The following is a 27,248-nucleotide window of genomic DNA, read 5'->3' as shown; positions in this document are numbered from 1 at the left end:
CCTCCAGCTTTCAAAGGGGCATAAATCCATAATTGTCCTGTCTGTGTTGTTTCTCAGCTGCATACACAATCCCTGTTCACCTCCCTCCTTGGGAATAGCTCCAGCTATGGGGAGGGTTCTGGGCTCTGCAGGTTTAGAAAGAGGCAGGGGTTTAAGTCCAGAGCTGTGTTTGAGTCAACAAGGCCCCCAGAGCTCAGAGATCCTGGGAACACCTAGTGAGGGTGTAGTAATAATTCAACTCACCTCCCCAGATAACTTCTTCTGTGCGAGGGGGCTCAGTTACCATTTCCACATCCTCTTGAATTCCACATTCCTCCAGCAGAGCACAGGGACAGGTTCCACTCACGGAATGTCCTTTCTGACAAATACTCCACCCTGATCTGATCTGATTTCCCCCTCTGCACAGGATTCCCCCTTCCCAAACCTGAGCTGATCGCCCGGCTGGAACGAGGGGAAGAGCCGTGGGTTCCCGATCTCCAGGCCTGCAATGAAAGAAGGCTTCCGAGATGCACCCATACAGGTGAGGACTGACACAGAAACCATCTAGGGAATGAAGGAAAAAGTTGAGAATCCCAAAATATGGTGTGAGTAAGCGCCCTCAGTTCTTCCTCATCTCAGTCAGGACAGGGCTGCAGTCATCAGATATAGCTCACACCATTCCACCCAGCCTCCTATCTGCAGGATTTTGCTTCCCAGCTTTCCTTCCCTGTGAGTGTTTGGGTGGGATGTGGAGGCGGAGTCCAATTGCTCAGTGTTTGGGCTGGTCCACACTAACCCGCCACTTTGAACTAAGATACACAACTTCAGCTATGTGAATAACGTAGCTGAAGTCGATGCATCTTAGTTCGAACTTACCGCAGGTCCAGATGCGGCAGGCGGGCTCCCCGTCAACTCCGCGTACTCCTCTCGTGGAGCAGGAGTACCGGCGAGGATGGCGAGCACTTCCGGGATCGATTTATCGCATCTAGATAACACGTGATAAATCGATCCCAGAAGATCGATTGCTTACCGCCGGACCCGGAGGTAAGTATAGACGTACCCTTTGTGTTGGGTTTGCCCTTTGTGCTATTCCTCTTTCTCCCCAGCACAATGACTCCTGTTTGGATTGTGTCTCTCCCAGCAGGTGCTGAACAAGGGAGTGAGAATGAGGCGGGGAATCATCATGAGGAAGATCCCGGGGAAGTGGAACCGCAGGGGACCTTTGTGGGAAGAGCTGAAGGGAATTTTTCCCAGTGCTTGGAGCAGGCAGAAGCCTGGGGAAGTTGGCACAGGTCAGAGAGGCTTCTGGGAAACCAACCAGGGAAGAAAGTGGATGAATCTATTAACGGTGGGGGAAGAGAGGAGGATCCCAGAGCGCGGCAGACAAATCCCAAGGAAAAGACACCCTGGCACTACCTTCAGTGTGGGAAAGGATTCACTGTGAGATTACAGCTTCTGACACATCAGAAAATCTGTGCTGGAGAGAAACCCCTTCAATGCTTGGACGATGGGGAAAGCTTCAATGAGCTCTCAGATCTTAATAACTATGTCAGCAGCCACACTGGAGAGAAAACCTGTCAATCCCTTGTGTGGGGGAAATGTTTCATTTCAAAGACACAAATAATTAGACATCAGGCAATCCACACAACAGAGAGACCCCACAAGTGCTTGGACTGTGGGAAAGGTTTCATAAGAAGGTCACACCTAGTTCGTCATCAGGCAATCCACACAGCAGAAAGACCCCACAAGTGCTTGGACTGTGGGAAAAGTTTCATAAGAAGGTCACATCTTGTAGAACATCAGGCAATCCATACAGGAGAGAGACCCCACAAGTGCTTGGACTGTGGGAAAAGTTTCAGAAGATGGTCATACCATGTTAAACATCAGGCATTACACGCAGGAGAAAGACCCCACAAGTGCTTGGACTGTGGGAAAAGTTTCATAAGAAGGTCACACCTAGTTCGCCATCAGGCATTACACACAGGAGAGAGACCCCACAGCTGCTTGGACTGTGGGAAAAGTTTCATAAGAAGGTCACACCTTGTAGAACATCAGGCAATCCATACAGGAGAGAGACCCCACAAGTGCTTGGACTGTGGGAAAAGTTTCATAAGATGGTCATACCTTGTTAAACATCAGGCATTACACGCAGGAGAGAGACCCCACAAGTGCTTGGACTGTGGGAAAAGTTTCATAAGAAGGTCACACCTTGTAGAACATCAGGCAATCCATACAGGAGAGAGACCCCACAAGTGCTTGGACTGTGGGAAAAGTTTTATAAGAAAGTCAAAACTAGTTAAACATCAAGCATTACACACAGGAGCGAGACCACACAGGTGCTTGGACTGTGGGAAAAGTTTCCTGAGAAGGTCACACCTTGTTATACATCAGGCAATCCATACAGGAGAGAGACCCCACAAGTGCTTGGACTGTGGGAAAAGTTTCATAAGATGGTCATACCTGGTTAAACATCAGGCATTACACGCAGGAGAAAGACCCCACAAGTGCTTGGACTGTGGGAAAAGTTTCATAAGAAGGTCACACCTAGTTCGCCATCAGGCATTACACACAGGAGAGAGACCCCACAGCTGCTTGGACTGTGGGAAATGTTTCACAGAGAGGTCAAACCTTGTTAAACATCAGGCATTACACACAGGAGAGAGACCCCACAAGTGCTTGAACTGTGGGAAAAGTTTCATAAGAAGGTCACACCTTGTAGAACATCAGGCAATCCATACAGGAGAGAGACCCCACAAGTGCTTGGACTGTGGGAAAAGTTTCATAAGATGGTCATACCTGGTTAAACATCAGGCATTACACGCAGGAGAAAGACCCCACAAGTGCTTGGACTGTGGGAAAAGTTTCATAAGAAGGTCACACCTAGTTCGCCATCAGGCATTACACACAGGAGAGAGACCCCACAGCTGCTTGGCCTGTGGGAAGTGTTTCACAGAGAGGTCAAACCTTGTTAAACATCAGGCATTACACACAGGAGAGAGACCCCACAAGTGCTTGGACTGTGGGAAAAGTTTCATAAGAAGGTCACACCTTGTAGAACATCAGGCAATCCATACAGGAGAGAGACCCCACAAGTGCTTGGACTGTGGGAAAAGTTTCATAAGATGGTCATACCTTGTTAAACATCAGGCATTACACGCAGGAGAGAGACCCCACAAGTGCTTGGACTGTGGGAAAAGTTTCATAAGAAGGTCACACCTTGTAGAACATCAGGCAATCCATACAGGAGAGAGACCCCACAAGTGCTTGGACTGTGGGAAAAGTTTCCTAAGAAAGTCAAAACTAGTTAAACATCAAACATTACACGCAGGAGAAAGACCCCACAATTGCTTGGACTGTGGGAAAAGTTTCATAAGAAGGTCACACCTAGTTCGCCATCAGGCATTACACACAGGAGAGAGACCCCACAGCTGCTTGGACTGTGGGAAAAGTTTCATAAGAAGGTCACACCTTGTAGAACATCAGGCAATCCATACAGGAGAGAGACCCCACAAGTGCTTGGACTGTGGGAAAAGTTTCATAAGATGGTCATACCTTGTTAAACATCAGGCATTACACGCAGGAGAGAGACCCCACAAGTGCTTGGACTGTGGGAAAAGTTTCATAAGAAGGTCACACCTTGTAGAACATCAGGCAATCCATACAGGAGAGAGACCCCACAAGTGCTTGGACTGTGGGAAAAGTTTTATAAGAAAGTCAAAACTAGTTAAACATCAAGCATTACACACAGGAGCGAGACCACACAGGTGCTTGGACTGTGGGAAAAGTTTCATAAGAAGGTCACACCTTGTTAAACATCAGGTAATCCACAGAGGAGAGAGACCCCAGAGCTGCTTGGACTGCGGAAAAAGTTTCATACGGAGGTCTGACCTTATTAAACATGGAAGAATCCACACAGGATCTAAACTTCTGTGACAGATGGCAAGAAATGGTTCAGCAACTTCCATGTAATTGACTCATGGTCAACATTTAGAGAGAGATTTTAAAAATGTGTCCACCTTAGATAGCTAGAGTTTGAAATGTAAATGTGTATTTTTAAAGACTTGGAAGAAAAGGGCAAGTCATGTCTGAGTAACCTAATTGCCTTCTACGACGAGATAACTGGCTCTGTGGATGAGGGAAAAGCAGTGGATGTGTTATTCCTTGATTTTAGCAAAGCTTTTGATATGATCTCCTACAGAATTCTTGCCAGCAAGTTAAAGAAGTATGGGCTGGATGAATGGACCATAAAGTGGATAGAAAGCTGGGTAGATCGACGGGCTCAACTGGTAGTGATTAATGGCTCCATGTCTAGTTGGCAGCCGGTATCAAGAGGAGTGCCCCAAGGGTCGATCCTGGGGTCCGGTTTTGTTCAGTATGTTCATTAATGATCTGGAGGATGACGTGAACTGCACGTGAACTGCAACTGCACCCTCAAGACACTAAACTGGGAGGAGTGGTAGATATGCTGGAGGGTAGGGATAGGATACAGAGGGACGTAGACAAATTAGAGGATTGGGTCAAAATAAATCTTATGAGGTTCAACAAGAACAAGTGCAGAGTCCTGCACTTAGGATGAAAGAATCCCATTCACTGCTACAGACTAGGGACCGACTGGCTAGGCAGCAGTTCTGGAGAAAAGAACCTAGGGGTTACAGTGGATGAGAAGCTGGATATAAGTCAAGAGTGTCTTCTTGTTGCTAAGAAGGCTAATGGCATCTTGGGCTGTAAAAGTAGGGGCATTTCAAGCAGATTGAGGGACGTGATTGTTCCCCTCTATTCAACATTGGTGAGGCCTCATCTGGAGTATTGTGTCCAGTTTTGGGTCCCACACTAAAAGAAGGATGTGGAAAAATTGGAAAGAGTCCAGCGGAGGGCAACAAAAATGATTAGGGGCCTGGAGCACATAACTTATGAGGAGAGGCTGAGAGAACGGGGATTGTTTAGTCTACAGAAGAGAAGAATGATGGGATATGTGGTAGCTACTTTCAACTACCTGAAAGGGGGTTCCAAAGAGTATGGATCTAAATTGTTCTCAGTGGTACCAGATGACAGAACAAGGAGTAAATAGTCTCCAGTTGCAGTGGGGAAAGTTAAGGTTGGATATGAGCAAAAACTTTTCAACTAGGAGGGTGGTGAATCAGTGGAATGGGTTACCTAGAGAGGTGGTGGAATCTCCTTCCTTAGAGATTTTTAAGGTAAGGCTTGACAAAGCCCTGTCTGGGATGATTTAGTTGGGGATTGGTCCTGCTTTGAGCATGGCGTTGGACTAGATGACCTCCTGAGGTCCGTTGTAACCCTGATATTCTATGATTCTAAGAGGGGTAACTGTAGTAGTCTATGTTTAGCTATCCAAAGTGTTCCTATATTCTGTTAAATCAGGGATCAATAATTCAGTGATTATACCCATCTCCCATGCCACTAGCCCAATTCCAGCTCAGTCTCTTTGAATTCACTGGGGGTAGGGGCTGAAGGATGGAGGGAATGTTTATAGCTGAAATTTTGCAAGGTTAGTGTTAATCGGATCTGTTCCGCTTTCCTGCTCGGACATTTTCTCTGGGGATCCCAGAGACAGAAAGGAGCAGATGTTACCATCTTGGCTACCCATCCCCATGATGACTCTCTACACTATTAATTCTCAAAGTGTGGGCAGAGCCTCCCAATGGAGGCACAGGAATGTGTCAGGGGAGGCGCGATCAGTGTGGATTGTTTGGTTTTTTTTTTAAAGAGCACTGGCTTTCAGCCCCAGTTGGCTGGGGCTCATGAGGAAGGAACACGCCTAGCTGGGATGTGGGGATAAATGCTCAGGCTCTCAAACCTAGGTGGAGCAGCAGCACAGAAGTAGGGGTGGCAATGGGGTGATAAGTCCACTGTGAACAGTGATATTGAGGAATATCACTTTTCACGTGGCCACCCTAACATCTGTGCTGCTATTGGAGGTCTTCAGAGCTGTGCACATCACCAGCGACTACTCTGCCTTTAGAGCTGGGTGGTGATATATGTGCTTTTGAGGGTGGGGGTGTAAATGACCACAGACACCAAGAATGGGAGGGCAATGAAACACATCTGAGAACCACTAGTCTACACTCTTAGGGGCACCACGTTTACACAATGATAAATCTTCTCCAAAGTATGGCTTGCGAGGTATCATAGGAAAAGTCATTGCCTGCTGAATATTAGTGTCCCATTAAAATGTGTCTATCAGCACTGTCCATGGAGCTCTGAGAGTTTGCTGTATGTTTGTTACATGCTGTAAAGCTGGAAAACGCCCTCAGATGAGCTCCTCCGAGACAATGTCACCTGCACACCAGCTAGGTGCTACGTAGCAAGTAATTGCTCAGCCGGCCATTCACCAGCTGTGGAGCTGGGAACAGGAGAGTTACAATTCTCCGGAAGGACGGCTGCACGCTCACTTAGGCCACAGACTGATTGTCGCCTGCCCCCCGACTGGGGGATGAACCTCAAAGAGGAGAGTGGTATAAAAGCACAAGGGAGAATTGCCTCCATTTTTACCTCTCCTCTCCCATCTTTACAGAAGGCAACATGATGGCTTGAAAGGCAACAGGGGCCTTGGAGTGGGGAGGACAGACCAAGGCTGGAAGGAAATCCAGGCTGGGTACTAAAAACTATGAACTGCCTGCAACAGCAGGTGGGGTGAGAAAACGTGCTTGCTTCATATTTTCCTTAGACCTTGGCTACACTTGCAGATGTACAGTGCTGAGAGTTAAACCTGACTTTGTACAGCTGAGTAGGGAAAGCGCTGCAGTCTGTCCACACTGAGAGCTGCCCAGCGCACTGTCGTGGCCACATTTGCAGCATTTGCTGCGCCATTGGGAGCGGTAGATTATGGGCAGCTATCCCACAGAGCACCTCTTCCCATTCTGGCGCTGTGGGAAGGGTGCGTGGGTGTGCAGCATTCTGGGTCCTGTCCCAACGCCCCGTGATGCATCGCTTCGCATACCAGAAATCCCTTTGTTTCAGTCCACCTTTGGCACCATCTTTCAATGGTTTCTGTGCAGCATGATCTGTCTGCGGGAAATGGAGCCCGAACTGGTGAGGCGTATGCTGACTTATCTTGTCAGCACATCACGTTTGGCTGTAGAACTATTCCTTGAGATCCAAAGCGACAGTGAGAGTGAGGAGTCCGACGATGTTATCAAGCTGCTTAACGCGTACGACACAAAATTGCTTGTGTTATCGACGAACATGCTCAGCACCATAGAACTCCGCTTTTGGGCTCGGGAAACAAGCACTGAGTGGTGGGATCACATCATCATGGAAGTCTGGGATGACGAGCAGTGGCTGCAGAACTTTCGGATGAGAAAAGCCACTTTCATGGGACTGTTTGAGGAGCTCGCCCCCACCCTGCGGCGCAAGGACACGAGATTGAGAGCTGCCCTGCCAGTGGAGAACCGGGTGGCTATTGCAATCTGGAAGCTGGCAACTCCAGACTGCTACCGGTCGGTCACAAACCAGTTTGGAGTGGGAAAGTCGACCGTTGGAATTGTGTTGATGCAAGTTTGCAAGGCCATTAATCGCATCCTAGTTAGAAGAACCGTGACTCTGGGTAACATGCAGGAAATAGTGGATGGCTTTGCACAAATGGGGTTCCCTAACTGTGGAGGGGCGATAAAGGGGACGCACATTCCTATTCTGGGACCACCCCACCAAGGATCCGAGTACGTTAATGGGAAGGGGTATTTCTCTATGGTTCTCCAGGCGCTTGTGGATCACCATGGGCGTTTCATTGACATTAACACAGGCTGGCCCGGAAAGGTGCATGACGCACGCATCTTTCGGAACACTTGGCTGTTCAGGAAGATGCAGGCCGGGACCTTTTTCCCAGAGCGGAAGATCACGGTGGGGAAGTCAGCATCCCCGTGGTAATATCCGCGTGCTGTGCCCTCCATAATATTTGTGAAGGGAAGGGTGAAAGCTTCACTCAGGCATGGACCTTTGCAGTTCAACACCTGGAGGCTGAATTTGCACAGCCAGAGAGCAGGGCTATTACAGGGGCCCAGCGCGGGGCTGCAAGGATTAAGGATGCCTTGAGGGAGCAATTTGAGGCTGAAAACCAGCAGTGATATCTGGTGCCCTGCACGGGAGTGAAGTGCAGTAGTTCCAATCTTTAAGAATCAGTGTTTGCTAAGCAGACTTGCAGTGCCTGTTTATTTCCTGGGCTAAGGAGTCGTTTACTTTATGCAATAATAAAGAATGTTTTCAAAGCCAAAAAATCCATTTATTAAAAAGAAAACAAATTTATGTATTGAAAAGAAACAAGGGGGTGGAGTGGGGAATGGTACAATCACAGATTCGCATATGTCCTGTCTGGTGTGCTGTGCAGTGAGTGCTGCACTTCAGGATAGCTATACTGCATGGTGATGGGGGTTGAGTGCAGAGGGTAAGGGTCGTGGTTTTCAGGGCTGGGTGGTGAAGATACTGGTGCTGGAGGCAGCTGGTGGTGTGAAGAACACGGAAGTTGGGGAAAGTGGGTTGGAGGTGACAGTGGGGCACAATGGAAAGAGTTTTGGGACAAGGGCTGGGTGGGGGGCGGCGTTTGCATTTCTGGTACTGATCCTTCTGCATGGCTAGGAGCTCCTGGCTAGCGTCTGCTTGGCGCTCCAGGATGCTTATGAGCCGATCCGCGCTTTGCTGCCGATGCTCCGTGCTTTGCCGCCGGTGCGCTACGTTTTCCTGGCGGATCCTGCTTTCTCTCTCCCTCCAGTCCCGTGCTTTCTCATTCTCTTTAATAGATTGCCACATCACTTCTTGCAGCATGTCTTCTCTGTTTTTTCGCGGTCTCTTCCTGAGTCTTTGCAGTCTCTGAGCAGGCGATAAGAGGGACGGCTGAGGTCTCAAGGTTGATGCAGCTGTATAGGCAGAATGCAACATTTAACAGAGGCAGCATTGTTTATACCAGTGTGGCAAAGTACCTTCTTCTCCTCAGCAGGCTCAGTCCTTTTTAGCCTTGGAGACACAGGCTTGGGCAAGGCAAATCCTTGCAGGTAGCACAGGGTTTGGCTATTCCTTTTCTCAGTCAGCCCCTTGTGCTTGTTTATCTTCCCTTCTGGGGACAGAGTGCAGCGTTCCTTGAAGGAAGGGTTCAGAGCCTTGCTGCTCCTAGCTTACTGGCAGCTTGCCTGCTTCTCTCCCTCTCTCTTCCCCCCCTTCCACGCTGGGGAGGGTTTAAAAAGGTCCCAAGCAGTTGGAACTAGCTGAACCTAATAGTTCCCTGGTAACCCCTTGTCCAGCTGAACCTTATTTCCCCATGGTTCTCTTTCCTCAGTGGCTTGGGAGAGGCCTTTTTAACCCCCTGGGACTGATTACTACCCCCCCCCTTTGTAGCTGTTTGTCCTGGGTTTGCCACACATGCCCCCCCCCCCCGCTCAACACTACGGGGTTGGGCTACTTGGGTCGGAAAGCAGTGCGCTCTCGACAGGCCATCCGCATTGCCATGTCGGGTCCCAGACCTATGTCGTACTGTGAAGTGGAAGGGTTGAAGTGACAGGAACCATCTTGTTACTCTTGTGTTTTTGTCCTTGTTTTGGTGCATCCACTGCAAAGGGGCATGGTCCGTGACAAGGGTAAACCTCCATCCAAGTAGATAGTAGTGGAGGCTCTCTATGGCCCATTTCACAGCCAGGCATTCCTTCTCCACCACAGCATATTTCCGTTCCCTAGGTAGGATCTTCCTACTGAGGAAGAGGACTGGGTGTTCATCATCTCCGACCATTTGGGAAAGCACCGCTCCCAGCCCTACTTCAGAGGCGTCGGTTTGTAGGATAAACTCCTTCCCCCAGTCTGGGTCTACTAGTACGGGGTCTGTGCAGAGGGCCGTCCTCAGATCCGCAAAAGCGCCCTTGGCTGCAGCAGACCATTTTACTATGTCAGGGCCCCGAGCTTTTGTTAGGTCCATTAATGGGCATGCCCTGGTGGCGAAGTGGTGAATGAACCGCCTATAGTACCCCACTAGTCCCAGGAATGCTCTGACCTGTTTCTTCCAGAGTGGTCGAGGCCACTTCTGTATAGCTTCTAACTTGTTGAGCTGGGGCTTCACCACGCCCCTCCCCACTATATACCCAAGGTACTTGGCCTCAGCTAACCTGATCGAACATTTGGAGGGATTGGCAGTGTCACGGAGTGTGGGGGAACTCAGGGACCTGCACCCCCGGCTTCCTGCGATTCACCATGACTCTCAGCCAACCAGTAAAGCAGAAGGTTTATTTAGATGACAGGGACACAGTCCAAGACAGGTCTTGCAGGGACAGACAACAGGATACCTCTCAGTTAGGTCCATCTTGGGGTCCTCGGGCATCCCAGCCCCCCTTGGGAGGTCAGAGCCATCTCTGCCTCCCAGTCATCTCACCAGCCAGCTTCTGAGACTCTGCCCTCGGCGACCCCTCCCACAGCCTTTCTTCAGTTTCCCAGGCAAAGGTGTCACCTGGCCTCTAACCCCTTCCTGGGTTCTCATGTTACATGCTCAGGTATTCTCCCTCGGCCAGTCTCCCATCCCCCAATGCAGATTATCCTACCCACACTCCCCTGTCAGCATTCACAGACCACAGTAAGAACAGCCCCAGTTCGTCACAGGCAGTCAGCCCTGCCTTCCTCAGGGTGTCCAGGACCGCTTCCACCTTCTCCACGTGAGTCTCCCAGTCGGGGCTATATATGATAGGCTGCCGCGTACTTTCCATGGGGTCGCAACAGTTTGTCCATTAGCCGTTGGAAAGTAGCGGGGGGCCCATGCAACCCAAAGGGGAGAACAACAGAAATGGTTTATCAAAATTATGTTCAACAACATGATTGAACCTCTTTACAAACTCAAGGTAAAACTTAGTTAGAACAATAGTGGATTGGATCTGCTCTTGCAGCATGGTTCGATCAGAAGTGATCAGCCTGATCAAACGCAACCAGGATGTGTTCTCTGAAAAGCCGGGCAGGACTACGGAGGTTCACCATCACATCGTCACGGAGTCTGGAGTGAAGGTGAATGTTAAGCCATACCGGATCCCAGAGGCCAAGAGAGAAGAGATTAGGACAGAGGTCAGGAAAATGCTGGCCTTAGGAGTCATTGAAGAATCTCATAGCCAATGGTCCAGTCCCGTGGTTTTAGTGCCTAAGCCGGACGGCAGTATGAGGTTCTGCAATGACTTCCGCAAACTCAATGAGGTGTCCCAATTTGATGCCTACCCTATACCCAGGATAGATGAGCTGATTGATAGATTGGGAAAGGCACGGTTTATGTCTACCCTTGAGCTTACCAAGGGCTACTGGCAGATCCCCCTGGCCAAGGCCGACAAGGAGAAGACAGCCTTTGCAACTCCAGAAGGTCTATATCAGTACACTGTAATATGGCTTCTAACCCCAATACTAGCTGTAGTGAGACAAACCCAAGGATGGGGAGCTCTTGGGATGCAGTCAGTGATGTTTGTGTCATCCCTTCCTGCATCAATTTTGCGTTGGGGGTGTGACGTTATGGATATAATCTGGGACCATATAGATCATTGTTACAACCAAGGTCCTGTAGTGGCACGCAAATCTTGTATAAAGGGGGTCAAATGGGGTGTCTAAGACAAGGTTATGGTTTACTGGTTATGATTAGGCTGTCTATATGTGTGTATCAATTTTGTAGTTAAAGTTATGAATATTGGCTCTATACTGTCTGTATTTCAAACTTATGCTATGCTGCTGGGTGACATCCCAGACAAACTGATGTTAGCTCTGCCTAGCCTGCTTGATGGCCCATTAAGGACCATCAGCTATACAATGGACCCATTGAGAGAAGGCAAATATGCTTTGAGACTCAGCAAAGTATGCAGGAACTTGCCCATGTGACTCCAGACTCCATTTTGCTGTAACTTTCCACAGTAAGAACAAAGAGGTGTTCTTACACCTGGAAAAGACTATATAAGGCTGATTCCTCATCTCCATCTGGTCTTCAATCCTGCTTCATACCTCTGGAGGAACTTTGCTACAAGCTGAAGCTTTGAACAAAGGACTGAGGACCCATCCCAGCGGGGGATGTATTCCAGAGACTTGATTTGAACCTGCAGTTTATTCTATCGCTGCTGCAAGCCTGAACCAAGAACTTTGCCATTACTGTACGTAATTGATTCCATTTAACCAGTTCTAGCTCTCATCTCTATCTTTTTCCTTTTATGAATAAACGTTTAGATTTTAGATTCTAAAGGATTGGCAACAGCGTGATTTGTGGGTAAGATCTGATTTGTATATTGACCTGGGTCTGGGGCTTGTTCCTTTGGGATCAGGAGAACCTTTTTCTTTTACTGGGGTCTTGGTTTTCATAACCATTTGTCCCCATAACGAGTGGCACTGGAGGTAATACTGGGAAACTGGAGTGTCTAAGGAGATTGCTTGTGAGACTTGCGGTTAGCCAGTGGGGTGAGACCGAAGTCCACTTAGTCTGGCTGGTTTGGTTTGCCTTAGAGGTGGAAAACACCCCAGCCTTGGGCTGTAACTGCCCTGTTTGAGCAATTTGTCCTGAGTTGGCACTCTCAGTTGGGTTCCGCCAGAACCTCATTGGTTGTGAGTTCAATCCTTGAGGGGGCCATTTGGCTCCAAAATTTTTCTGGGGATAGGTCCTGCTTTGAGCAGGGGGTTGGACTAGATGACCTCCTGAGGTCCATTCCAACCCTGATATTCTATGATTAACAATATGCCTGTGTCAACAGGAAACTGACACTAGAACAAAAGGAGGGGAATGTACCCATAGGCACCAACTTTTCCTGGCATCAGTGGGTGCTCAACCCCCCTGGCCCAACCCCATTCCAATCCCTGTCCCAACTCCTCCCCCTTCCTGCCCCTATTGGACTCCTTCCCCAAATCCACGCCCCCGTCCCACCTCTTCCCCAAGCGCACCACATTCCCCCTCCTCCCCCTCCCTCCCAGCGCTTGCTGCTGTGAAACAGCTGTTTTGTGGCAGCAAGAGCTGGGAGCTGGGGGGAGAAGCGGAGCTGCAGTGCGCTCAGGAGAGGAGGGAGAGGCCGAGCAGAGGTGGAGGTGAGCTGGGGCGGGGGGGTGGCAGGCCAGGGAACTGCCAGTGGGTGCAGAGCACCCACCAATTTTTCCCCATGAGTGCTCCAGCCCCAGAGCACCCACAGAGTCAGCGCCTATGGATGTACCTGGAGCAGAAAAGCAGCAATCAGGGCTGCAGAATGCAAGGGGGGGGAGCAACCTCTTAGCTGGGGAAGAAGATGGACTCTCTCTTGACAAGGCTGGAGTAGCTGAACACTTTTATTTAGGGGAAAGGGACATAGTTGTTTTTTTCTTGAGGAACCAAGTATCTGCAGGTCTGTCTCTCCAGCTGGAAGCAGTTTGAACAAGGGAGCATTCTAAACAGTGTAGAGTCGAGTGGGACTTTAAAGGGCTCTTCAAGAATGCAGCACATGCTTCCTCACCTATGGGAGAGACCTTTAAAAACTGCCTTAAATCATCCTAAACAAGAGCCACAGTTCAAATCAGGCTTGGCCGGCATCGTTGAAACCGTGCACTGAGTTACCCAGTACAGTTCCACAGAGCCGTGTGTGGCAATGAGGTATGGGCTTGTCTACGCTGCCAAGTTGTCGACAAAGCTTTTGTCTTTCACAGGTACTTTAGAAGTTTCCGCCCACCCCCAAAGACAAAAGTTTTGCTGCGGCAAGTGGCAGTGTGAACACAGCTTTGTCGGCAGCGCGAACGCCACTTGTGGGGCTGGAAGTATTTTGTCGGCAAAAGTGCCGACAAAGAGCATTTACATACATGGGCTTTTAGCGACAAGGCTGTATGGACCCAGCCTTGCCGCTAAAAGTCAGCGTGGTGTAGACAAGCCCTGTGAGAATCAGGGTGGAAAAAAAACCTGGTGCCTGAAGAGAATTCCTTTTCTTATTAAACTGCACATCCCAAGCACCTCTGTACTTTTCCGGCTTAGAGGGAAAGGTTCCATTTTAGGGAGAATGAAAGGCCATTTGGGAGTAGGGTGACCAGACAGCAAATGTGAAAAATCGGGTAATAGGAGCCTGTATAAGAAAAAGACCCCAAAAAATCGGGACTGTCCCCATAAAAACGGGACATCTGGTCACCCTATTTGGGAGATGATGGTGCAGAGCCCTGGCAGCAAGGGCCTGGTGAGGGCTGGACTCAGCCATTGGGATCAGCTATTTCCTTTTAGTCATTCACACGGATTTTGGGTCCTGGCTGACATGGCAGCCAGCATGTGAAATGCTTCCCTGTGGCCTTTTGACAGGCACACAGAGGAATCTCACTACCAAGTCCCTCTCCTAGGAGGGGAGGGGGAAGGCTGCAGGGTGATCTCCCACCTCCATGCAGCCAGGGGCCAATGCTTGCCACTCCCATTCTGGAGCCTCCACATGTATGTACTGACCAGGGCCATCCGCAAAGTACACAGCTATGTAGGGCACCAGGAAGTTTGGGGCAGCAAATTTCCTGGTGCCCTGTGCAGCCCCTGCTCTGCCTCTTCCCCAGGGCCTCTGCCCCTGCTCCGCCCCAGCCCTGCCCTCACTTCACCCCCTCCCCAAAGCCCCTGCCCTTGCTTTGCCCCATCCCGCCTCTTCCTGCCCCTGCTCCGCCCCAGCCCCGCCCCTGAGGACTCTGCAGCAGGGCCAGGCCTGCACTCACCGGTGGCAGGAAGTACAGAGACCCGGCCCCAGCCGCGCTGCCGGTGAGTGCTAGGGGGTGTTTCCCCCTGTCTCCCAAGCCAAGCGCCCCCTGCACAGGCCTGGGATCTCCTCCCCATGGAAGGCTGCCCCCCCAGAGGTGCTGTGTAGGGCCCCAGAATAGCTAGGGACAGCCCTGGTATTAACAAATAAAATTGACAGAATTTTAAAATATTGTGCACAGAATTTTTAATGTTTTGGTGCTGAAAGCCCTCGGGAATGTGGCATGCTGGACAGTTGTGGGGTAGGGGGCTGTGAGGGGGTGCTGGGCAGTGTGGGGAGTCTGTGGGGGGGAGGCCACTGGGCATAGGGATCGATGGTGATCTCTGGGTGAGGGGCCACTGGGCATGGGGGTTGTTGGGCATAAGGGAGTGGGGGGACCTGGGCAGGGCGGCAGTGTGGCAGGCATATGGGCAGTGCAGGGCTGGGGTTGGGGGCGCAGGCGTGAGGGAAGTGCAGGGGTTAAGGTGAAGGTGGCACTGTGGAGAGGTTGGGGTGAAGGTGGTAAAATGTAGGGATTAGGAGCACAGTGTAAGAGTTAGGGTGCAGAAGGGAACAAGGGTTAGTGGCAAAAGGAGTGCAGGATGGGGAGCCCACGGGGGCCAAGGGAAAAGGCCCCAAGGCCGGCCCTGCACACTGGTGGATATGAGAGTGGGTTTCTGCTGTCACCCTTCCCCTCATGCATCATTTTCCTTCCTCCCTTATTTCTGCTCTTTCTCCTTTTGCTTCTCTTTCCCACAAGTCCGGCTCAGCCAGCCCAGACAGCTCCAACTTTTGCACCAGTGCTGGTAGGGTGACCAGATGTCCCAATTTTATAGGAACAGTCCCAATATTTGGGGCTTTGTCTTATATAGGTGATTATTATCCCCATCCCCTGTCCTGATTTTTCACACTTGCTGTCTGGTCACCCAGTGCTGGTAACATGCGCTCAGAGATGCTGCAGCACGATGGGTTGATCGCTAGGACCCAGGAGCTGCTGGGAGGTGGCTCTGGGGGAAGCAATCGCTGGGCTCAGTCCCGGTGTAAGGACACAAACAGCTCCCTCTCCCAATTCCCTACTTTGAGCATGCCCAGTAACCTTCGCTGTTGCCACTGCCCTCTCTCTGCCTTTACTTCTACTTACGACTTGCTGCATCCTCTTTGTGGGAGGAGAGATTAAAAGGATTAAGGGGGTAAATCGCAGAGGGGGCAGTTCAGGGTCTGAGCAGGGGGCAGAAATTTACTAGCTGGGGATCAAGCTACCGTAGGTAGCGGCAGAAGAGGGGCTGAAGGGGAAAAATCGGGGGTGGGAGCCGGTTTTACACCTGGTGGTGGAGAGACACTGCTAGACCCTGTGTGGGGACAAAACCCCATTTAGGGAGGGGGAAACAGTGACCCCGTGGGATGAGCCACCTGCTGTGCTCGCAAATCTAGGGGTTTGGGGGGTGCAGAGGCTGTTTTCAGATAGGGTTACCATATTTCAACAATCAAAAAAGAGGACATGGGGTGCTGCCCACTTCCCGCCCCCCTCAGAATCCCCCTACCCACTACCTGTCCCCTGACTGCCCTCTCCTGAGACCCCCCCCACCCTAACTGCCCCCAGGATCCCACCCCTATCTAAGTCTCCCTGATCCCTGTCCCCTGACTGCCCCAACCACTCTCTACACCCCCTTCTCCCGACAGCCCCCCCAGAACCCCCGACCAATCTAACCCCCCGTTCCCTGTCCCTTGCCTGCCCCCCCCAGGCCGAGGGAGAGCTGCAAGCTCCACGTGCAGCCAAACACTGTGGCACTGCTCTGCGGCGGAGGAGGGAGCAGGGGAGGGGAAGGGACTCTGGCTGCTAGAGGCCCCAGTGGCTGCGAGCGGCTTTCAATCAGGCCCAGCCGTCCAATCAGCTGCGCCTCACTCTGCATGAGGGGAAGGGGGAAATCCTGGACATTTCTACTTTATTAGAAATCCCCCCCGGACAGCCATTTAAAGCTGAAAAAGCCGGACATGTCCGGGGAAACCTGGAAGGATGGTAACCCTACTGTTTTTCTTCTGCTCCCAGAACGCTGCATGTCAGCCCCAGAGCAGGGGGTGGGTTCCTGGGGCTGGGGTCTTAAAGGTACAGGCCTCCCAATTCCTAGCCTGTCAAAGCTTAATCACCGCAGCTCCTCCCTCTCATAATCAAGTGCTGCAGGGCTACTTTACTGCTCCAGCCAGGAGACTGAATGCTGTGAAATATTGTACAGATGCCCCCTCTCTCCCTCCAACCCTGCCGCTCACATTTTGAATATGTAAAAGAGTCTTCCAGCAGTTTCTATGTTTATATGAAGTCACTGCAGCTCCTTTGTCTTATAGAACATCCACACAACCCTCCTGTACCCCAATCCCCTGCCCCAGGTCAGAGCCCGTACCCCTCTCCCAAACTCCCCAGACCCTGCACCCCTCCTGCATCGATTTGCTGTCAACTTTTCTTTGGAAGGCAAGGAATACATTTTTAAAGAAAAGACTGACACATTACACTGGAAACTTCAACCTGTAAATTATGGTCCTGATGTCCCAACACTGAGATTATTTGGAGTGTTAACCTTACCTTCAATGTGACCGGTATTGGGATCTCTGGTTTTATTAAAATTTTCCAGAAAATCTCCTTTGCTATCTATGCCGGTGGTGCAACAAATGCAGTGTGCAGTTACGTGAGAAATTAGTATAAATTTTACCAAAAAACCCTATGACTTTGCTTCATTTCATAAGTATGTTATCCAGTCTGCTGCAAGCACCAACAACAATCACTATATGTTCAATGAGCAATAATTTCTAACTATACACTGAAATTCCCCCCTTGTACTCAAGGCATTATGAACCATACTGTATATAGACGTCTTTGATAGGCATATGCCTTATAGTTAATGAATGGCTTTGCAAATAGCCAGTCATAGCTTAAGTACAACATGTTGCCCCCACCCCAGCCCCGGCAGAAGCTGTGGGGCAGCAGGGAAAGCCCCTATGCCCGACCCCATCTCCAGAAGAAGTGCCTGGTGGGGCAGGAGAATCCACCCTGCTCCTGGTCCCCTAAAGAACCGCAGCATCCAAACCCCCGCTGCAGCCCTGGGACTGGAAGAGCTCTCACTCCCTGGTACAGCCCTGGGGCCGTGACACAGGGACAGAGCTTCTCCAGTCCTGGGGTTGTGTGGAAGAGCAGGGTGGGTGGAAAATGAGCAAAGGAGTTGTGGGACAGGTGTAATGTGGGGGTAGCCTAGGTGGAACATGGCTGAGATCCTGGAGAAGAGGACGAAAGGGATAGGGCCATATGTGGTGCACCCGGCGGAGAGGGTGGGTAGGGGCCCAACAATTGCTCTGGCCCAAGGCCCCGAGAAACCTTAATCATCCTCCATTCTCCATCTTCTATGATCAACAGAGGGGACATTGTTCCATTCTGCAAAAGGAAGAAAGGTTGTCGTTTTGCATACCATGAAAGAAGCCCTGCAACTCCTTGAAAGGTATCATGACAGTCTAATGGGTGGACATCTAGGAATATTCAAAACGAGGAATGTGCTGACATCAAAATACTATTGGCCAGGGATGACAAAAGACATTGCCAATTGGGTATGTAAAGTAATGAAACTAAATCCTGAAGAATGCTATTTACAATTGAAAAAGAAGCTCAAAATGTATAAACGAAATAGAAAAATATATTTGGTGTGCAAATGTGAACTCTGTTCCCTTAATGAAATGTTAATGTCATATTGTTCCATCAAAAACAGGTTGCACGATGTCTGACTTGCCAGAAAGACGGAAAGGAATTAAATCTTGATACCACCTTGAAAAGCATAAAGGTGAATTTTGGAATCAGACAAATTATTGTTTATCATTATCCATTGTTATTTCAGTGACCCAATTAGGCTTTGATTTTGAAATGAGTGCACTGCATACAAGTAGCACAGCATAGTGCAGCCATTACCTCTAATGCACCTTTCCACTTCTTTTTGTTTGTTTTTTCTTTCTTTTTCTTCTGTATTTAAAAGTGGGCTTTACATTCTGATTCTATGGCTGTTGTAACCATATTACACTGTGTACTCTGCTTATGACATAGGGGTTTATTGAGAACATTTAGTAAGAAACACGTGTAGTATGACTGTAACTGGTACTCTTGTATGTAGGTCACTCGGATCTGGGAATTGGTGGAAATAGATTTAAGAGGACCATTGCCAGTAACAAAGGATGGATACCGGTGTATACTGACAGCCATAGATTATCTTTCAAGATGGGTGGAAGCCTTGCCACTTAGAAGTAAGTCAGCATCTAAGGTGGCAAAGAGCATGTACAAAATGATTGTTCGACATGGATGCCCACAGCGGATTCTGACAGATCTTGGTCTGGAATTCAATAATAAGGTAATGGCTGTTTTTTTTCTGGTTATTTGTACTATGTAGTCAAACTCACTATCAGGTCACCCATTGATCTCAAACAATCATCATACTTTTTTTTTATAAACTGCTGTTGGTCACCGTCAGTGTTGCTATAAAATTATTTTTCGGTGTCTTCATATTTAGCAAAGAAATACACAACTACTTGTTTCCAAAACAAATAATAAAAGATGGGCTATTCCTGTTGCTAATTACACATAAAAGTAGTGGCAAATACGCAAAGGAACATTCCTTAACACAAGTCTATATGTAAGTTTATGGTGTAACTTATTTTCTTTCAGTTTAACCTGTATATTTGTGAAAGATTGAGAATAGAACGTAACTTCACCAGCCCGTACCACCCACAAACCAATGGCTTGGCTGAAAACGCTAATAAATCCATAAAAAGGTAAGTGAATGGGTGGGACTATTACAGTACTAATGGCAAGTAGAGTGTGCTATGCAAGAAGATGCAACTCACAAAAAAATCTTCAAAATCAATGTGTTACATGGAAAGTCTTTTTCATTATGTATTACACCTTTTTGATTATGTATGATCTGTTTCAGTCAAGACCGTATGTGTGACTTTCTTTTTTTAAACAAACACATCAATGAGCATTTGTTACAGAGCATTGTGGAAGATGGTTGATGACAATGGGAGTAATTGGGATGAATTACTTGACCCCATTTTGTTTTCTTTTCAAACTAAAGTACACGCAACAACAAAAATGTCACCCTTTCGACTAATGTCTTGTGCTGACCCAGTGTTTCCAGAAGAAGTCTCAGAGAATTACACGGTAAGTGTATGTTATTACCAGCACCTTTCATGTACACATGGCATTCAGTGTGTCTTCATTTTACAAATACAACCCCTTCTCCATTTGTTTACAAAGATCCCAGATAGGAATGCATTCGGGGAAGATTTCTGCAAAGAGTACAACATCAATATGAAATCGAGACACGATGCTGACATTGCACTGGCTTTAAGTAACATTTCTAAAGCACAAGAAAAACAACTAAGCTATTAGGGGGAGGGATAGCTCAGTGGTTTGAGCATTAGCCTGCTAAACTCAGGGTTGAGAGCTCAATCCTTGAGGGGGCCACTTGGGGATCTGGGGCAAAATCAGTATTTGGTCCTGCTGGTGAAGGCAGGGGGCTGGACTCAATGACCTTACAGTTCTAGGAGATGGGATATCTCCATTAATTATTATTATTATGCTAAAAGAAAGAATTCTAAATATGGGGAAATAACATTTGATGTTGGGGACTTTGTTCTGTTACTGAATGCTAGAAAGAGAACAAGAAAAGGAGGAGTACGGGAAACTAGGTATCGGGGACCATACAAAATTACGACTGTTGAGGATAAGAGAGTGAAATTGCAAACCATCTCAGGGAAATTGTTAGGAACCATGTACAATATCGCACACTTAAAACCATTTGAAGAGCCACCAACATTAACTGCTGAAAGCACATTAGAGGAAAAAATTGGAACTGAAATTGCAGTTGGTGACACTGAACCAGAAACACCCACAGAAGAGATTAGAAAAGTGGATGGCACTGTATCTCACGACAGCACAGTGAAAAACATAGAGGTCACAGCAATGGAAGAAGAGGAGTATATAGGGCAAGATGTTTCAAACAATGATACAAGTGATGCTGATGACAATTTTGATGACATGCATCTGGAGGAGGTGGAAGACAAGCAATGGATTCTGAAAGGTAATTTGTTACCTGCACCTTTCTTAAACAGATTAACATACTTTGTAAATGGAACTATGTTAAAGGTTTTCATGTACAAAGTGGCGGCATTCACAGTAGTAAAACAGAGAAAAAGGAAAGTGTATTACCATGCATGTGATATGTGTTAATATTTTTTTCCTAGTCAAATTTGTAATGACCAGCAAACACGCAGAGAGACTGGAGGCCAAAATGAGAAACATAAAATTGTATGGCGCTTCATTTCATTGCCTGAAACTGAGAAGCGGGATAAGTGATAAGGTACATTTAAATACCACTAAACATGTATTTGTTAACAGGATTGAGTCATTAAATATTATTGAAATTGTGACTTTTCTTTCATCATGTGTTGTAGGTTATTGATGCATATTTGAGCTGTGTGGTCGAGAAAGCAGATGGAAAGGTAGGATACTTACTGTGATGGTACATGAAAGCATACATTGATTCAATAAGTAAACAACCACGTGAATATGTGCCACAACATATTTAAGTCCAAATACCCTTGAAATATCAACATAAACCTGAAATTGCAACATTTCAGTGTATTTACTGCTGCCAAACATTTACTGAAATGTATTTGGAGGTGCATATCGGACATACAATACTTGATTAACTGAGGGCCACAGTTAGTGGCTGTACAGGTTTGCAGGAGGATTATCTGGCTATTTGGACTCTCTCCACAGACCCTAGCAGCACTCCCAGCTATCTTCGAGACACCACTGACTTCCTGAGGAAATTACAATGCATTGGTGATCTTCCTGAAAACGCCATCATGGCCACCACAGATGTAGAAGCGCTTTACACCAATATTCCACACAAGGAGGAAGAGAGAGAATCCTACAGCAGTTGGCTCCACTTCTCCAAAAATCCACAAATGGGAGTGGGTGTGTCCACCATATGATCAATCCAGTGATATCATGCTGTCTCCGTGACCTTGGAGGTTGCTTCTGGTATCAATTCTGGGCAGCCGCTGGATGGTCAAACCATAGACAGCATTGAGTGAGCGAGATAGAGAAGCCAATCTCATCATTACCTCAGGGATTGTGCAGCCTATTTGCCACTGTCCTCTGTGATTCAGGACGTCTCTGGGGATCCTGGGACAGACAGTGGGCTTGTCTACACTACCAATTTTTGTTGACAAAACTTGTGTCGACACCCAAAAGTCGACAAAACAAAAATCACCAAAGGGTGTTCACACTTGCTCCCTCTGTCAACAGATCATGTCCATATTGGGGACACCATCGTCAACAGGGTGAGCAATGCACCATGGGTATGTATCCCACAGTGCGGTGTTGTGGGAAGGAAGAGCTGATCTCTGCACATCTTGGGATTCTCTTCAAGTTCTCTCACAGCCCCTTGAGCTGCCCAGAGTGGCATCATGAGTAATTCTGTGAGCTCTGTATGCTGACGAATGGCGAAGGAGCACATCAGCCTGCCCCCCTCCCCCTGCAGCAGCAGTCGGCCTGCTGCGGTGTTCCTAGTGCAGAGCAGAACAGGAGCATTCCAATGATTTGCTCTGTGTTTGTTCCCCAAATGGAGCAACACACTCAGCTGTCAGATACTTCCCGGAGCTTTGAAAGGGGAGGGGCGCATGCCTGCAGGGCAGCAGAGATCAAAACACTGAGCTGAGCATTCAGGGCAGATATTGTGGGACCCTGAGGGAAGCCAGTTCTGCCCACAAAACAATCAGCAGTGTCTACACAGGCTCTCTGTGGACAATAAAGGGAGGGGGGAAAGACAAAAGTCTCTTGTCAGGATGGAAGTTTTTTGTCACCAAAACTGGGCATTTTTCACAACAAAAGTCCCATTGTAGTGTGTACGCTCTTGCTGTTTTGTGGCCAAATGACAGTTTTTGGTGACAAAACTTGCCAGTGTAGACAAGCTCAGTAGGGTTACCATATTTCAGCAAGCAAAAAAGAGGACGGGAGGAGCCCCGCCCTAGCCCCTCCCACTTCCCGCCCCCCCCAGAACCCCCAACCCTCCCCCCGTTCCTTGTCCCCTGACTGCCCCCTCCTGGGACCCCTGCCCCTAACTGCCCCCCAGGACTCCACTCCCTATCTAAGCCTCCCTGCCTCTTGTCCCCTGACTGCCCCAACCCTTATCCACACCCCCACCCCCAGACAGACCCCTGGGACTCCCACGCCCCATCCAACCACTCCCCACCCCCTGACAGCCCCCTCCAGAACTCCCAACCCATCTAAACCCCTCTGCTCCCTGTCCCCTGACTGCTCTGATCCCTCTCCGCACTCCTGCCCCCTGACAGCCCCCCCCAGAACTCCCAACCCATCTAAACCCCTCTGCTCCCTGTCCCCTGACTGCTCCGATCCCTCTCCGCACTCCTGCCCCCTGACAGCCCCCCCAGAACTCCCAACCCATCTAAACCCCTCTGCTCCCTGTCCCCTGACTGCTCCGATCCCTCTCCCCACTCCTGCCCCCTGACAGCTCCCCCCAGAACTCCCAGCCCCCCACCCCCCCCGCTCCTTGTCCCCTGACTGCCCCCTCCTGGGACCCCTGCTCCTAACTGCCCTCCAGAACCCCACCCCCTACCTAAGACTCCCTGTTCCTTGTCCCCTAACTGCCCCCTCCTAAGACCCCCCCAACTGCCCCCCAGGACCCTACCCCCTACCTGTACCCTGACTGCCCAAAACTTTCTCCACTCCCCCCCCAAAAGCCCCCCCCGTTTCTTGACTGCCCCCTCCAGAACCTCCCTGCCCCTTCTCCTGCCCCCTGGCCCCCTTACCCTGCTGCTCAGAACAGGGTGTTGGGCTCTGTGCGAGCCGAGCCGGACACGTGGCTGTGCTCCCCAGCACAACAAAACCTGGTCCCTGGCCCTGCACAGTGCTGCTGGACCGGGCTGCAGGGGAGAGCTGCCGGCTCAGAATGCAGGGCGGATCCGGCTCCTCTACAGCTGCTCCGGAGTCCAGCCCGGGACTTTCCTGCAGCCCTCCCAGCTGCTCGCTCTGCTCTGCCGGGGGAGGGGGGAAATCCCGGACATTTTGAGTGCTTTACAAATTCCCCCCGACGCTATTTTTAGAACAAAAAGGAGGACATGTCCGGGTAAATCCGGACGAATGGTAACCCTAAAGCTCAGTGTCACTGAGACATGGGGGGGGGGGGGGGGAACAATCCAATGAGAATGGAAAAAGGGGCTTCTCTAGCCACAGTCATCCTAGCCCCTATGACCAGGAGGAGTCCCATCTATCTACTGTTCTGGCTCAACTCTATGCTCCTGGAAGACCTCTGTCTATCCAACCGCTGATATCTCATCTCTATGATCTCTGGAAACTCCACGTCCTCCAGTCCCTGTAGAACCAGGGATGGGAGGGGTGGGGGGAAGAACCCCTGGGGCTGCAAGAGGAGCTGAGGGGCAGATGGAGGGGGCTGCAGGGTCAGAAAATGAGGGAGGGGCTGGGGGCAGAAGTGATGTGGGAGTTGTGAGGCAGAATTAACAGCCGGGCTGGGGACAGGCAGATGTGGGTGTGGCAGGGGCCCCTAATTAATTAATTAGGATTTGGGGAAAAGCTGGAAGCATCACACCAGCTGGGAGCCTGGGAGAGGAAGACCCAGGGAAGGGATGCTGCAGTAGGAAGGAGTTGGGGGTGGGGAGATGTCAGCTGCAGGCCAGTGCAACCACTAGGCGAACTAGGTGGCTGCCTAGGGCACCAAGTGGTTGGGGGCACCAAAAAGCATGCTGAGGGGAGGAGGTGGAGTGGAGGTGAACTGGGGCAGGGGGGCGTGGGGAGGGCAGCCCACAGCAAGTAATGGGTCTGTGTGTGTGTAGGGGAACCACTCCCCCCCCAGCTCACCTCTGCTCTGCCTTCTCCCTTGAGCATGCCGCCCCCCGCTCTAATTCTCCTCCCTTCCCAGGCTTGCCGTGCTAAACAGTTTATTGGCGCCGCAAGCCTGGGAGGTGGGAGAAGTGGAGCGGCACCAGCATGCTCAGGGGAGAAGGTGGAGTGGAGGTGAGCTGGGGTGGGGAGCTGCCATGGGGGGGCAGGGAGCTGCTGCAGTGGGGGCTCCCCAGCTCTTCCCTATGGCCCCACCCCTGCTCTGCCCCAGCGCTGCCCCCACTCCCCTGAAGACTGCAGCCAGATCTGACCCTGCACTCACTGCATGGTAAGTGGAGAGACCCAGCTTCAGCCTGCTCCGCTCCCCTGGCTCCCAGCCGTGCTGCCGGTGAGTGCTGGGGGGCGGTTCTCCCCTTCCTCCTCCCACCAAGCCTGGGAGCCAGGGGAGCAGAGCAGCCTGGGGCCCCAGGCCTCTACAGTGGGCAGTGTGGGGCCCTGCCCCAGGCCTCCGTGGGTGCGGGGGTTGGCTATTTCCTGTGGGAAGTAGAGTGACCTGGCCCCAGCCTTCTCTGCTTCCCTGGCTCCCAGGCTTGGGGGAGGCGGGAACCGCACCCCTGCACTCGCGGGTGGTGCGGCTGGGTGCCAGGGGACTGGAGGAGGCTGGTGCCGGGTCACTCCACTTCCCACAGGAAGTGGCCTGTCCCCCTCCCCCACATCCCCCACAGAGGTCTTGGGTCACCTCCTCCCCCTACAGAGACCTGGGGCAGGGCCCCCCACAGTCCCCCCCATGGAGTCCTGGGGCCAGCCCCCCTCCCCCCTGTGGAGGCCTGGGGGCTGTGTAGGGCACCAAAATAGCTAGGGATGGCCCTGGATCCCTGGGCCGGAGGGGGCGGGGGCACAAGATGGAAATTTCACCTAGGGTGCAAAATATCCTTGCACTGGCCCTGGTCAGCTGGATGAAGAGGAGGTGACTATGGGGAGGGGAGAGTCAGAGACAGGGCAGGTTTAACCAGAAGGGAGAGAAGAAATGAAATGGGAAAAGGTGAAGATAAAGAAAAACAGGAGTAAGGAGAGAAGCCCAGGGAAAGTGGGGGAGAAGCTGAAATGAGAAGGGTGAAGGCAAAACAAACCTGAGAAGGGAAAAGCTCAGGGGGCGTTGAGAGGGGAGGGGATACATTCAGCAGAGAGAACTGGGTGCCTGAGTTGGAATGATCTGTGACACGGATCAGAGAAGAGATAGGGAGACTCAGAGAACTAAACTGATGGAGAGCAAGTGCTAGAGAAAACAATGTATAAAACTGGATGAAATCAAAGGAGTGTGAGAAGGAAAGAGACCGAGAGAGGGAGATCTACAAAATGTTTCCGAAAAAGAGACTGTAGCATTAACACACACACCATAGTTCATGGACAGTATTTCCACTTTGGTACCTTTCAGAATGACACTTCTCCCAATTTGTGGATGCTTTTACCATGTGGTCTGGTTATGAAAGTTCCCTCTCAGCTCCTTTTAAGCCTGACATTTACTTAAGGTAAATGAAACATATCAAACTTTCTTCTTGTCTGTTTCCCTTTCATTCCGCAGCTGGGATTTTTGCAAGCAGATATGGGACTTCCCTTCCCCAAGTTGGTTGTGTCAACCCAGCCCCAGTGAGGATATCTTTGTATGTCACTGTGATGGTAGTCTGAACCTCACTGTGATATGTTACTCTCCAGCCTGCACTCTGGGCCATGTGCTTTATATAAACATGTACATCAGGGATTGTTCAGCTGTGCTCTCTAGAGAGAGCTGGTTGGGTCACTTTACTTCTCAGCTTCCAAATCTGTCCGGATACATTGGCCAGCCTGTGACATGTTACTTTCCAGCCTCCCTGGGTGTTGACTGCATATAGCCATGTAACTGGGGAACTGTTCAGGGAGCTGGCTAGTCACAGTGCCCAACAACATTCAAACATGCCAGGATGCGACACTAGCAAGAAACTTTATGTGCTGAATGGCTGAAATGTGGAATAGCTATGTCTGGTTGCACATCACTCCATAACCTACAGAGATAAATAGTGTCACGGCAGCAAACCTTGAAAAACAACAACATAGATAATTAATTTCATTTAATTAAACCCAAATACAAAGCACACTGAACTACCAAGTTCCCCTGCCTGGCTCTGCTGCAGGATTTGAGTCACGTCTCTTCAGTTCCCCACCACATCAGCTGTGGGAAGAATTGGGGGGAGGGCTATCTCAGTGGTTTGAGCATTGGGCTGTTAAACCCAGGATTGTGAGTTCAATCCTTAAAGGGACTACTTAGGGATCTGAGCCAAAATCAGTACTTGGTTCTGCTAATGAAGGCAGGGGGCTGGACTCAATGAACTTTCAGGGTCCCTTCCAGTTCTGAGATTCTCTCCAATTGCTGACACTTTCCACTGGGGCTTGCATATTAGAGACCCTGGTTCTAGTCCTCATTTTGACTTCAGTGACCTTGTGCACTTTCTCTGTTAACTTACTAGCAAAATGGGCTGCAATGGTGTCCAATACTCGACTTTTCTTCTAGGGCTGGGAATAGGTCATGGTCAGACCACAGGGCTGGGAGGTGCCTGCAAACACAAACAGCACTCAGTAGGCAATTTGTACTCAATGTTTCTGGCTTGTTTCACTTTACCCCAGGCCATGTTATTTGTCCTGGTTGTTGGAGATCTCTCCAGCCTCCTCCT

At 49.9% G+C, this 27,248-nt stretch overlaps 2 protein-coding genes and 1 long non-coding RNA gene across 9 annotated transcripts in view; all 3 read left to right on the top strand.

The window, feature by feature from the left end:
* LOC101948742 (zinc finger protein RFP-like) overlaps nucleotides 1–27,248 on the top strand; it is a 1,201,957-nt gene that overhangs the window by 628,609 nt on the left and 546,100 nt on the right. The window lies entirely within an intron of this gene.
* LOC101939631 (zinc finger protein 850-like) overlaps nucleotides 1–27,248 on the top strand; it is a 109,428-nt gene that overhangs the window by 17,712 nt on the left and 64,468 nt on the right. The window contains exons 2-3 of one of the 7 annotated variants that reach the window (XM_065564338.1): nucleotides 407–520; nucleotides 1,124–4,057. The exons of 3 other annotated variants lie outside the window; for them this stretch is intronic. In XM_065564338.1, coding sequence (XP_065420410.1) covers nucleotides 407–520; nucleotides 1,124–3,912 — 2,903 coding nt within the window. In that variant the 3' untranslated portion in view covers nucleotides 3,913–4,057. Of the gene's footprint in view, nucleotides 1–406; nucleotides 521–1,120; nucleotides 4,058–27,248 lie in introns of those variants that run through there. 3 more of the 7 variants (XM_065564337.1, XM_065564336.1, XM_065564335.1) reach the window with 3 other exon arrangements.
* LOC135974583 (uncharacterized) lies at nucleotides 19,564–22,637 on the top strand. The gene is made up of 3 exons (XR_010591780.1): nucleotides 19,564–21,016; nucleotides 21,111–21,158; nucleotides 21,439–22,637. It is a non-coding gene; the product is annotated as an uncharacterized LOC135974583 (long non-coding RNA).

This window comes from Chrysemys picta, chromosome 12 (genome assembly GCF_011386835.1).
Source record: "Chrysemys picta bellii isolate R12L10 chromosome 12, ASM1138683v2, whole genome shotgun sequence".
Taxonomy (NCBI): Eukaryota; Metazoa; Chordata; order Testudines; family Emydidae; genus Chrysemys; species Chrysemys picta.
The sequence above is the reverse complement of the archived record's forward strand: the minus strand, read 5'-3'. Positions and strand labels throughout refer to the sequence as shown.